The sequence below is a fragment of the Protobothrops mucrosquamatus genome, unplaced genomic scaffold (assembly GCF_001527695.2).
Source record: "Protobothrops mucrosquamatus isolate PMUCROS unplaced genomic scaffold, P.Mucros_1.0 scaffold765, whole genome shotgun sequence".
Taxonomy (NCBI): domain Eukaryota; kingdom Metazoa; phylum Chordata; class Lepidosauria; order Squamata; family Viperidae; genus Protobothrops; species Protobothrops mucrosquamatus.
Window position 1 is genome coordinate 126,791 of NW_015387033.1, and position 13,780 is coordinate 140,570.

Consider the following 13,780-nt stretch of genomic DNA (forward strand, 5'->3'; position numbering starts at 1 on the left):
CCTCCTCCTCCTCCTCCTCCTCCTCCTCCTTCTTCCTTCTTCCTTCTAGTCCTGATTATTTTCCCTAGTTGGGTCATGAAATATCTGCAAGAAAACCACCCAGCTCATAGAGCAGCAAGGACCCCAGAGTTGTCGTCTTCCTCCTCCTCCTCCTCCTGCTCCTCCTCCTCCTCCCCCCCCCCCACCTTTCTAGCCCTGATGATGTTTCCTAGTCGGGTCCCAAAACATCTGCAACGAAACCTACCAAGCTCAGAGAGCACCCAGGACCCCACAGTTCCACCCTGAGCTGGAGAGATTCTCTCTCCTATTGGAAGTGACACTTGGAGGGCCATTTTGGATCTGGTGAGATTTCCCGCAGAGGGATCCCTTGCCGCTGACATCCAGGTCTGCCGTTCAGACAGGGACCTGAACGAGGACAGACGAGAGTGCGTGTGAATTCGGAGGAAGAAGAAGAGAGAGGTTTTTCTTGAGCGCCAAGAGAATCCGAGGAAGTGAGCCTTAAGGGCTCTTTGTTGCCAAGATGCCAGCGGAGAGAAACACGCCCACTCCTTCCTCCCCTTCCCCCGCTTCCTTTGGCTCCGTGCCTCAGTTTCTTTTTTTGTGAAACCTGGGACTTTTCCCAATAATTCCTCCTCGGCCTGAATTCCTAATGAGTTGGCAGACGTGGGGATGGGGGGGGGGAATGATGAAATCTCCCTTCTGTTTTCTCCCTGCCTACCAGCCTTCGTGTACAAAGATTTCCCTGATATTCCATGGAAAGCAGGTCTCTGTGTGTGTGTGTGTGTGTGTGTGTGTGTCTTTGTTTTTTGGTTTTTTTTTCTAAAGTAAAATCTAACATTGCAAGACCAAAAGAGCACCCTCTTTTTTTCGCTTTTATAGTCCTGGTCTATGTTTCCTACACTCCCCTTCCCTTTTCTTGGCCATCCTAAACCTCTGCCCCTGCTTTATTTTAAAATTCAGCTCGACTTAACAACCGTTCAATTTAGTGACCGTTCAAAGTTACAGGGGCGCTGGGAAAAAAGCGTATTTTGGCTATTTTATTTTTTTTACACGATTGCAGCATCCCCGTGTTCATGTGATCAACATCCAGACTCTTGACCACAGGCTCATATTGATGACGGTCGTGGCGTCCTGGGGGGATCACGTGATCCCCCTTTTGTGACCTTCTGATAAGCAGAGTCAATGGGGAAACCGGATCCACTTAAGAACCTCATGATTCATTTAACAGTTGCGGCGATTTGCCCAACAACTGGAGCAAGAACTGTCGTAAAATGGGGCAAAACTCACATAATAATAATAATAATAATAATAATAATAATAATAATAATAATAATAATAATAATAATAATAACAACAACAACAACAACAACAACAATAACAATAATAAGTAATAACAATAATAACAATAATAATAAGGTTGGAAGGGACCTTGGAGGTCATCTAGTCCAACCCCCTGCTCAGGCAGGAAACCCTATACCATTTCAGACAAATGGCTGTCCAGTTTCTTCTTTAAAACTTCCAGTGCTGGAGCATTCACCGCTTCTGGAGGCAGGTGGTTCCACTGGTTAATTCTTCTAACTGTCAGGAAATTTCTCCTTAGTTCTAGGTTGCTTCTCTCCTTGATGAGTTTCCATCCGTTGCTTCTTGTCCTGCCTTCAGGCGCTTTGGAGAATAGCTTGACTCCCTCTTCTTTGGGGCAGCCCGAGAGATTGGAAGACTGCTATCATGCCACCCCTCGTCCTTCTGTTAATTAAACTAGATATACCCAATTCCTATAACTATTCTTCATATGTTTTAGCCTCCAGTCCCCTCATCATCTTTGTTTCTCTTCTCTGCCCTCTTTCTAGAGTCTCAACATCTTTTTCACATCGTGGTGACCAAAACTGGATGCGGTATTCCAAGTGTGGCCTTACTAAGGCCTTGTAAAGTGGTATTAACACTTCACGTGATCTTGATTCTATCCCTCTGTTAATGCAGCCCAGCACTGTGTTGGCCTTTTTGGCAGCTGCAGCACACAGCTGGCTCACATTTAAGTGATTGTCTACCACTTAACAGCTGCCTTGCTTAATAACATACATTTTGCAGTCAGTTGTCATAATTCAGGGACTGCTTGTATAGTTTTGCACATACAACCTTGCTAGAACGAAGTTGGAAGTTGGCCTTAACTATTTCTGTCAAACAGATGCTAAAAGTAGGGTGTGGTGGAAGAACCCTCATCAAATAACTTGAAGTAGCCATATTTATCTTCCTTGGGCTGTTTTGCAATTTCATACAAAATAACCAGCCAAGCAGGCTGACTGTAAGGGAGCCCATAGCCAAATGGATCCACACGTGATCTGCTGGATTGAAAGATCTCTTAAGGCAGATGCCAGGGATCCTGCTCACAATGCACAATTTGTGGCTGTTCTAAGCAACTCAATCACACTGGGGGGAGATCTGTGCATCGGAGAGCAAAACTCCTTTAAAAAAAACTGAGAGAGAATTCACATGAATTAAGATTTCACTTGTCTTAAGATCCTTGAGCTGTATGTCTCCCAGTCTGATTTGCAACTCATATGACCCCGGGACATTGCAACTGTCAAAAGTACATGCCAGTTGCCAAGCATCCGAATTCTGAACACGTGACCTTGGGGACGCTGCGACGGTCACAACTGCAAGGGCTTGACCCTAAGTCCCTTTTTTTTTTCAGTGACATCCTAACTTTAAACCAGGGGTAGGCAACCTTGACTCTTTTATGACTCGTGGACTTCAACTCCCAGAATTCCTTAGCCAGCATGGGGGAACTATGGCCCCTTCATGACTCGTGGACTTCAACTCCCAGAATTCCTGAGTCCACATGGGGAAACTATGGCCCCCCTCATGACTCGTGGACTTCAACTCCCAGAATTCCTCAGCCAGCATGGGGGAACTATGGCCCCTTCATGACTCGTGGACTTCAACTCCCAGAATTCCTCAGGCAGCATGGCTCAGCTTGGAAACCTCCCTCTCCCCTCAGGATGGCTGGCTCAGGAATTCTGGGAGTTGAAGTCCACAAGTCATAAAAGAGCCAAGGTTGCCTACCCCTGGTTTAAACAGTTGCTAAACGAATGTTTATAAGCCGAGAACTATTTGTATTGAGTAATGAATGCTCACAGTCTCTTCCTGTTTTTCTCCGTTAGCTAAACGTTGATCTGGAAAGGGAAGACGGAGAAGACGGCCTGGATGCTTTTGAAGACAGCAACTCCAGTCCTTCCGGCACCCTCCGCAATTACCCCTTGACCTGCAAAGTTGTTTATTCATACAAGGTAGGTAATGTTCAAAATCTTCGCAGAGGACAGATTTTCATATAAAGAGATCGTGGGGCATTTTTGCACGAAGGACTAGCAGGCTGTTCCCTTAAAAATCTTTCCACAAATCCTGAAGTCCCAAAGGTGCTTTTTGTCAGGAGGCAACTGGACTTTTCTTTGAAGACGTTTCGCTTCTCATCCCAGAAGCTTCTTCAGCTCTGACTGGATGGAGGGGAGTGGAAGGATTTATATTCCTTGCAATCATCTGGTCATTTGGCTCTTTTTAGAGCAGGGATAGGCAACCTTGGCTCTTTTATGACTCGTGGACTTCAACTCCCAGAATTCCTGAGCCAGCCATGCTGAGGGGAAAGGGAGAGGTTTCCAAGCTGAGCCAGGCTGGCTCAGGAATTCTGAGAGTTAAAGTCCACGAGTCATGAAGGGGGCCATAGTTTCCCCATGCTGGCTCAGGAATTCTGGGAGTTGAAGTCCACGCGTCATAAAAGAGCCAAGGTTGCCTACCCCTGGTTTAGAGGGTCATTGAGGCCACCTGGAAGTTTATCTGTGCCTAACAACCAGATAATAATAATGATAATAATAACGCAAAGTGTTAGTGCCATTTTATAATGCCTTGATAAGGCCACACTTGGAATACTGCATCCAGTTTTGGTCCCCACGATGTAAAAAAAAATAGATGTTGAGACTCTAGAAAGAGGGCAGAGAAGAACAACGAAGATGATTCTATTCTAAGTCTTAAAAGTTGCCAAGAACGGATATCCCTGGTGGCTGGGGAATTCTGTGAGTTGAAGTCCACGCGTCTTAAAGTTGCCTAGTTTGGAAAATAGTCCACGACAGGTAGTCCTGGACTTAAACTAGTAGTTTAGCAACCAAAGTTGCAATCTACCTGTGGAAAGGGAGTATGACACCCCCCCAGGCCTCTTTTTAAAAGAGGATTAGGGGACTAGAGGATCTCCAGGAGAAACTTCCTGACAGTTAGAACAATTAACCAGTGGAACCACCTGCCTCCAGAAGCGGTGAATGCTCCAGCACTGGAAGTCTTTTCAGAAGAGACTAGACAGCCATTTGTCTGAAATGGTCTAAGGTTTCCTTCCTGAGCAGGGGGTTGGACTAGATGACCTCCAAGGTCCCTTCCATTTTTATTATTATTATTATTAATAATAATAAAGGTTCCCTTCCAACTCTTGTCATTCTGTTGCCTCCTTCATCTTCTCTCTTCCCAAATTTCTAAGCTGGCTTCCCCAGTTCACAGCCTCCCTCCTCAGGTTCCTAGCTTGCCTTTTGCCCTTTAAGCTTCTCACCACTTCGCTTTCCAGGATCTCATCAATTTTACAAGTCATTAACTCACCAATTTTCTCACCCTTCCCCCCCCAACCAATTCACTCTTTCCTGTTGGTTTTGTAATTCGATCCTCACTCATCACCTCCTGTGACTCCAAATCATCATCTCAGTGGACTTTTTTCTTCCCTATCTTCCTCTCCGTGAAAACCCTCCTAGCTTTTTACCACAAGGTCCTGTTGCTTTTTTTGCAAGCCACAAACTTCTCTCCTTTTTTTTCCAGGATCTGAAAAAGTTGCCAGAACCATAACTTTTTTTTTGTCTTCCCACCTTCCCTGTAAGCCACTTTGCCCTTCCTCTTTTTCTTTTCTTTTCTTTTCTTTTTTCTTCTCTTTTCTTTTTTCTTCTCTTCTTTTTTGTTTTAGTAGTTGCATCCTCATTCATTCCCTGTACCTGCTGCAACCACCTTATTTCCTTTATATCAATAAATCAATCACCCAGAGTGATAGATGAGACAGAGAGAGAGATAAGAGAAATGATGGATTAGATAAATAGAGATGATAGATGAGAGAGAGAGAGAGAGAGACAGACAGACAGACAGGCAGACAGGCAGACAGAGTGGATGGATGGATGGATAGATGGGTGGATGGATGGATGGATGGATGGATGACTGGTAGATGAGAGAAATAACATGACAGATAGATATGAATTAGATAGAGAGATGATAAGATAGAGAAAGAGAAAGGTCAAAGCTAGACAGATAAGAGAGAGAGAGATAGGTAGATAGGGGGGATAGCTATACAGATGAAATAGACAGACAGACAGACAGACAGATAGATAGATGATGGATGGATGGATGGATGGATGGATAACCGATAGATAGATAGATAGATAGATAGATAGATAGATAGATAGATAACGATAGATAGATCGATAGATAGATAGATAGATAGATAGATAGATAGATAGATAGATAGATAGATAACGATAGATAACGATAGATAGATAGATTAGATAGATAGACAGACTAGATAGATAGATAGATAGATAGATAGATAGATAGATAGATAGATAGATAGATAGATAGATAGATAGATAGATTAGACAGACAGACAGACAGACAGACAGACAGACAGACAGACAGACAGACAGACAGACAGACAGACAGACAGACAGACAGACAGACAGACAGATAGATAGATAGATAGATAGATAGATAGATAGAGTGGATGGATGGATGGATGGATGGATGACTGATAGATGAGAGAAATAAGAGAGATGACAGATAGATATGAATCAAAGCTAGACAGATGAGAGAGAGAGAGAGATAGGTAGAGAGAGATGATAGCTATACAGATGAGATAGCTAGATGATATAGATAGATAGATAGATAGATAGATAGATAGACAGACAGACAGACAGACAGATCAGAAAGAAATAGGGCAGCTGGCTAAGGAATTCTGGGAGTTGAAGTCCACAAGTCTTAAAATCGCCACCTTTGGGCACCCTGTCCTTACCCCCATGGCCTCCCCCTCCCCAAAGCCCCTTCCTGCCCTTTCTTACACTGCCTCCTCTTCCTCTCCTTCCCCGCAGGCTTCCCAGCCGGATGAGTTAACCATCGAGGAGCACGAGGTCTTGGAAGTGATCGAGGACGGGGATATGGAAGACTGGGTAAAGGTATCGGTTGGCTTTTCCCTGTCTTTGCCTGGCATGCTGTAGCCGCCCTCTCCTTGTTGTTGTTGTTGTTTTTGTTGTTGTTGTTTTGTTTTGTTTTCCGCCGTCATCATCGCAACGCTCCTAACGCCCAGCGTGCTCCTCTTCCCCGCTTTCACAGGCCCGGAATAAGTCGGGCCACGTGGGCTACGTCCCGGAGAAATATTTGCAGTTCCCGACGTCCAACAGCCTCTTGAGCATGTTGCAGTCCCTGGCAGCCTTAGACAGCCGGTCTCACACCTCCAGCAACTCCACCGAAGCCGAGCTCGTCTCGGGAAGCCTTAACGGAGACTCCAGCGGTAAGGGCCGAGAGGGCTGAATCTTGTGTGTTTGTGTGTATGTGTGTTGGGAGACACCCCTGCTATCCTGCACATCCCAGACATAAAAAAACCACATTCTCAACCATTCATGAGGTGCCGTTTCACAACCCAGCTTCAGCTCCAGGGAGAAACATGGCAATGAAAGCCAGCAATGGGCGACTTGGGGCCAATCACCAGGAGACGGTGAGTTCTAGTCCCGCCTTAGGCATGAAAGCCAGCTAGGTGACTTTGGGCCAATCACCAGGTGATGGTGAGTTCTAGTCCTGCCTTAGGCATGAAAGCCAGCTGGGTGACTTTGGGCCAATCACCAGGTGACGGTGAGTTCTAGTCCTGCTTTAGGCATGAAAGCCAGCTGGGTGACTTGGGCCAATCACCAGGAGACGGTGAGTTCTAGTCCTGCCTTAGCCATGAAAGTCTGCTGGGTGATTTTGTGCCAATCCCCAGGAGAATGTGAATTCTAACCCTGCCTTAGCCATGAAAGCCTGCTTGAGTGCCTTTTTGCCAATCACTAGGAGACGGCGAGTTCTAGTCCCGCCTTAGGCATGAAATTGGGCTGGGACTTTGAGACGATCCTCAGGAGACGGCGAGTTCTAGTCCCCTGAAAGCTGGCTGGGTGACTCGCTAAGTCCAAGTTTATTTGTAGTGGGGAAACATCCATTTCTGTGCTCGCCCACCTTGACCGACTCATAATAAACAATAAAGGCTGGATAAAAATCGAACAAATAAAGAAAGATCGGCGGTCGGGAGGATTCCCAACGTGCTAATGCCGCCCGTCTCCGCTTCCTCCCTTCCAGTCTGTTTTGTAAAAGCACTTTACGATTACGAGGGCCAGACGGACGAGGAGCTCTCCTTTCCGGAAGGAGCCATAATTCGCATCCTGAACAAAGAAAACCAGGACGACGACGGCTTCTGGGAAGGCGAATTCAACGGCCACGTCGGGGTTTTCCCTTCTGTCCTGGTCGAAGAACTGACCGCGTCCGAAAACGGAGAGGTGGCCTGCCTCGCTGAAGTTCAGGTATTGGCGCTAACCAGGTAGAGGTAGTCCTCGCTTTACGACCACAAAGAGGACTCCGGATAAAACATCTGCGCCCCGTTCTTCTCCCACCCTCCCCATCCCCCCAATTCTGGTCTTTCCAAGTCTTTTTCTTTCAAATTGAGGCTCTGCCATCAAACCTTTCTTACAGGTAGTCCTCGGCTTTACGACCGCTCGCTTTGTGACTGTTCAAAGTTACAACCTACTATCCGGAAAAAGGAAGTTGTGATGATTTGGTTCTGAAGGTCCGATAAGCACCCCCTCTCCCCCCCAACAGTCACATGACTGAATTGTGGGCCGCTGAGCCATAATTTTGATCTTTTGCAGCAACGTTCGGTGTTACGACGGTTTTGGGCCCACTCACCCCCCACCTTCAAACCGGAGGTTCACTTGCCAAATGGTTAGCAACCCCCGGCACTCGCTTAACGACCGCTGTGCCCGTTTTACAACCGTCGCAACTTGCTTAAGGACCGACGCGAAAGAAGGCCGTCAAAAATCAGGTCACAGGACCGACCCTGTTTTATGATTGTTACAGAAACATAAAAAACTTACATGTATGACAAACAGCAGCGAGAATTATATTGGCACAGTATTGGAAAAACGAAAAAACACCAACGGAAGAAGACATAGTTGGGAAAATTTGGGACTGTGCGGAAATGGATAGGCTCACATTGAAAATGAAAGGCCAAGAATAATAATGATATAATAATAATAATAATAATAATAATAATAATAATAATAATAATAATAATAATAATAATAATAATAATAATAATTAATAATAATAATAATAATAATAATAATTAATAATAATAATAAGAAGAAGAAGAAGAGGAGGAGGAGGAGGAGGAGGAGGAGGAGGAGGAGGAGAAAAAGAAGTGGTAGTGGTAGTGGTAGTAGTAGTAGTAGGAATGGACTTTGGAGGTCATCAAGTCCAACCCCCTGCTCAGGCAGGAAACCCTATACCATTTCAGACAAATGGCTGTCCAGCCTCTTAAAAAACCTCCAGGATTGGAGCATTCTCCACTTCTGGTGGCAAGCAGTTCCACTGGTTAATTGTCCTCACTGTCAGGAAATTCCTCCTTAGTTCCAGGTTGCTTCTCTCCTTGATGAGTTTCCATCCATTGCATCTTGTCCTGCCTTCAGGCCCTTTGGAGAATAGCTTGACCTCCTCTTCTTTTGTGAAGTCCTACAGGTAGTCCTTGACTTACGACCACACGGGAGCCCAAAATTTCCGTTGCTAAGTGAGACCTCTGTGAAGTGAGTTTTGGCCCACCTTCCTTGCCACCCCGGTTAAGCGAATCCCTGCAGTTGTTCCATTAGTAACACGGTCGCTAAATGAACCCCGCTTTCCCCCCCACACTGACTTTGATCGCCGGAAGGTCGCAAAAGGAGGGGGAATCGCGTGACCCCCCCCCCGGGAGACCGCGACCACGTCATAAATACGAAGCGGTTGCCCAGCGTCTGGATTTTGATCACGTGACCCCGGGGAGGCTGCCAGGGTCATCAGTGTGAAAAGGGGGTGACGAGTGACTTTTTTCAGCCCCGTTGTAACTTTTGAACGGTCACTAAAGGAGCTGTTGTAAGTCGAGGACTGCCTCTGTGTGCCTTGGATCGAGAGTCGAATTCGGATGTTTGTTTCCTGACTTGCACCGATGGATTGATATGATATCCCCATCGAATCCCAGTCGGTTCCCAGGGATGACCACAGAGAGATGGACTTTTTTTTTCCCAGGAGGACCTGTGGCTCTTTCCGTGGCTGAGAAGGACATCCTCCGTTTACGGCCATCTTCTCTGCTTCCCCACAGGCCTTTCCGTCCGCCAAGTCCCAGAATTCCCTGGCGCCCTTGCCCCTCTACGACCAGCCCCCCGCCAGCCCTTTGCCCAGCCCCGACAAAAGAGGAGCGCAGGGCTTCCCGCGGTCGCCATCGGCAAACGGTAAGAAGGGCTCGGGCTCCCCCTGGGGTACCCTGCGGGCGAGAAGGCCACGATCAAGCCACCGGTGGCCTTTTCAGACACTGAAGAGCGCCTGGTCCGCAAGGGAGCTATCAACTCCCGGCCCAGATCTGTTGCGTGGTCCGGTCAGTTTCACTCAACATTGTGGTCTAGTGGTGCAGATGCTGGCCTGGCAATGGGGGAGGGGGGACAATCTAGGTTCAAGTCCCCCATCAATCACGGAGGTGGCCCAGAAAGGCTGAAGCTGGAGCCATTTTCTTTCTTTCTTTCTTTCTTTCTTTCTTTCTTTCTCTTTCTTTCTTTCTTTCTTTCTTTCTTTCTCTTTCTTTCTTTTTTTCTTTCTTTCTTTCTTTCTCTCACTTTCTCTCTCCTCTTTCTCTCTCTTCTCACTTTCTCTTTTTCTTTCTTTCTCTTCTCTTTCCTTCTCTTTTTCTTTCTTTCTCTCACTTTCTTTCTCGCTTTCTTTTTCTTTCTCTTTTTCTTTTTCTTTCTCTTTTTCTTTCTTTCTCTTTCTCTTTCACTTTTTCTTTCTCTTTCCTTCTCTTTTTCTTCTTTCACTCACTTTTTCTCTCTCTTTCTCTGCCTATCTTTCTTTCTTTCTCTTTCTCTTTCTCTTTTTCTTTCTCTCTCTCTCTTTCTTTCTCTCTATTTTCCTTTCCCTTTTCCCCTCTCTCTTTCTCTTTCTGTCTCTCACCTCAGGCCACCTCACAGGATTGTTGTGTTGTGCAAACACGAGACGAGAGCATTAGACATGCCGCCTCTGAGTTCTCGAAGGAAAAGCAACTATGAAATTCCTGTCTTAGACAAGGATGAGTTGGAGAGTTACGAAAACCTCAATGAGGAGAACATGAATTTCTGCATCTAAACAGAAAGGAAGTCCTCCATTTCTATAAGAACAGTAATCTTAAATATCCAGTGAAAAGCTTTCCAAGTCAGAGGTGGGGAACCAGGGCCTCACTCGTGGATTTCAACTCCCAGAATCCCTGAGTGCTCAGGAATTCTGGGAGTTGAAGTCCACAAGTCATAAAAGGGCCAAGTTTGAAGACCCCCTTGGACTTCAACTCCCAGAATTGCTCAGCCATCAGGGGGGAACTATATGGCCCCTTCATGACTTGTGGACTTCAACTCCCAGAATTCCTGAGCCAGCATGGGGGAACTATGGCCCCTTCATGACTTCTGGACTTCAACTCCCAGAATTCCTCAGCCAGCATGGGGGAACTATGGCCCCTTCATGACTCGTGGACTTCTACTCCCAGAATTCCTGAGCCAGCATGGGGGAAACTGTGGCCCCTTCATGACTTGTGGACTTCAACTCCCAGAATTCCTCAGCCATCAGGGGGGAACTATGGCCCCTTCATGACTTCTGGACTTCAACTCCCAGAATTCCTCAGCCAGCTTGGGGGAACTATGACCCTTCATGACTTGTGGACTTCAACTCCCAGAATTCCTGAGCCAGCATGGGGGAACTATGGCCCCTTCATGACTCGTGGACTTCTACTCCCAGAATTCCTCAGCCAGCTTGGGGGAACTATGACCCTTCATGACTTGTGGACTTCAACTCCCAGAATTCCTCAGCCAGCATGGGGGAACTATGGCCCCTTCATGACTTCTGGACTTCAACTCCCAGAATTCCTCAGCCAGCTTGGGGGAACTATGACCCTTCATGACTTGTGGACTTCAACTCCCAGAATTCCTCAGCCAGCATGGGGGAACTAAGGCCCCTTCATGACTTGTGAACTTCTCCTCCCAGAATTCCTCAGCCAGCGTGCCTGGCTGAGGAATTCTGGGAGTTGAAGTCCACAAGCCATAAAAGGGCCCTGGTTCCCCGACTCCTGCTCTAAGCGGTGCATCCTCAGATTCTCCATTTTGAAAACGACGGGACTTCAACTCCCAGAATTGCCCAGCCGGCATGCCTTGTAGTCCACACTTCTTACAGTCTGCAGAAAGTACGAAATTTTGTCCTTGAAGCATTCTCATTGTGGGTTTTTTTTTTATGTGTGTTATTCTTTTGTTGCAGTTTCAGAAAACAACTTCAAGTCAAGTTCCCCTGGATTTTCCCAGCCATCCCGACTCCTTCCTGAAAGCACTTCCTACGGCAAACTCAGACCTGTAAGTTTTAAGACTCTCCACACAGCGGTTGAAATAAATAAACGGGGGAATTATGCAGCTTTGGTGCACTTGCTCCAGGCACAAACCGAGTTAGAACAGGGTTTAATTTCACCTGCCCCAGGCCGGCTAAATTACCATTACAAATTGCAATTGCAATTTGTAAATTATAATTGCCTGCCAATTGCACGTTGCCTTTTGAAAGGTAGGACTCAAATATTAGTTCCCTTCAGCTTCTACAGAGAGTCCTCGAAGTTACAACGCCACCGGAAAAAGTGACTTACGACCATTTTTCACGCTTAACGACCGTCGCAGCATCCCCAGGGGTCAGGTGATTTACATTCTGATGTTTGACAACCGACTCACATTTATGACAATTGCAGCCTCCTGGGGTCACGTGATCCCCATTTTGTGACCTTCTCTCAAGCAAAGTCAAGGATTCACTTAACGACTGTGTGACTAATTTAACAACGGCGGCGATTCACTTAACCGGCGTGGCAAGAAAAGTCGTAAAATGGGGCAAAAAAAGAAATTTTTCACTTAGCAGCGTAAATTTTGGGCTCGGTTGTGGTCGTAAGTTGAGGACTACCTGTATGGTGGAAGCTGGAAACTTTTCAGAATGAAGTTAGAAAGAATTTGCAAAATACGACTTCTGGTTTGCCGCCGCGGACGTTTGGAAGGCGAGCTCCGTCTTCCGCGTCCGTTTTCTTGCTTGCCTGCCACCGTTGTAAAGCGAATCACTGCAGATGTTTAGGAACACAGTTGTTAAATGAATCTGGCTTCCCCGTCGCAACAGGAGAGCGTGTGACCCCCCCCCCGGGACATGGCAACCGTCATAAATTATGAGTCAGTTGTCTGAATTTTGATCACATGACTCTGGAATGAGACGGTTGCCAAGCCTCTGAATTTTGATCACGTGACCCCAGGGATGCTTGCAATGGTCGTAAGGGTGAAAAACGGTCCTAAGTCACTTTTTTTCAGGGCCGTCGTAACTTCGAACGGTCACTAAACAAATGGCTGTAAGTCAAGGACTTTGTGTACTCTGTTGTTCTGTGAAATCTCGCCTAGCTGACCTGTTTTTTTTGTGTTTTTTTTCCTCACTGTGGTCTGTTTGGGGGGTTCCAGGTCCGAGCCGCCCCGCCGCCCCCCACCCAACACCGCCGCCCCCCCGAGAAGATTGAAGACGTGGAAATCACCTTAGTGTGACCGGAACTGCCCAGGCCGGGACTCCAGCCGAAACCCGGGCGCGGCCCTCGCCCACCGGCCTTGCGACGGACAGTTTGTGTTTGAACGAGGCGACTGCTTAAAAGCTGGAGGGGGGAACACGGGAAGATCCTCCAGGAACACCGTTGTGTGGGTGGGTGCTGCTTCCCACCGTTGATGGACATTTTGTGCCTTTTTTATTTGTTGTCGTTGGGTTTCGCCTTCTCGATCCGCCTGTGTAGCACAACGCAAGCAGCCATGCCTTTTTCAGCTGGACAGCAGCGAGTTTTAATTTTTTTTCCAGGGGTGCGCCAAACATCCCCCACCCCGCTTTCACGTGGCCCGTCGACCCGTTGCGACTGTACGGCGGCTACAATCGTTGGGGAACCTGGCCTAATCCCATCCCGGTCTGATTTCAGCCTTCCCTTAGTCGGTGACTTCCAGATGTAGTAGAACTATGATTGCCATCATCCCTGTGAGTGCTCTGGGCCTTGCAAGCCGGCGTTGCAGCTCCAACATGTGGAAGGCACCATGTTTGGACGGGGTTGCAGCTTCAACATCTGGAAACTCATGTTTGGACAAAGGTCGCAGCTCCCAACATCTGGAGGCTGCCGGACAGCTGCAACACCTGGAAACTCATGTTCAGACAGATGTTGCGACTCCAACAACAAGGCTGCCGCGTTTGGACATGTTGCAGCTCCAACATCTGGAAACTCATGTTTGGACAGATGTCGCAGCTCCAACATCTGAAAACTCCTATTCTGACATATCGCAACTCCAACATCTGGAAACTCATGTTCTGACAGATGCCACAGTTCCAACATCTGAAGGCTGCCATGTTCAGACATGTGTCGCAGCTCCAACATCTGGAAACTCATTTTCAGACAGAT

General features: G+C 47.0%; 1 protein-coding gene across 1 annotated transcript in view; it reads left to right on the forward strand.

The window, feature by feature from the left end:
• Nucleotides 1-12,893, forward strand: part of FCHSD2 (FCH and double SH3 domains 2) — a 68,021-nt gene extending 55,128 nt beyond the window's left edge. Inside the window, exons 12-18 of the mRNA XM_015818570.1 lie at nt 3,159-3,284; nt 6,153-6,236; nt 6,394-6,571; nt 7,387-7,607; nt 9,434-9,563; nt 11,605-11,690; nt 12,813-12,893. Coding sequence (XP_015674056.1) covers nt 3,159-3,284; nt 6,153-6,236; nt 6,394-6,571; nt 7,387-7,607; nt 9,434-9,563; nt 11,605-11,690; nt 12,813-12,893 — 906 coding nt within the window. The remainder of the gene's footprint in view (nt 1-3,158; nt 3,285-6,152; nt 6,237-6,393; nt 6,572-7,386; nt 7,608-9,433; nt 9,564-11,604; nt 11,691-12,812) is intronic.
• Nucleotides 12,894-13,780: the final 887 nt, after the last annotated feature.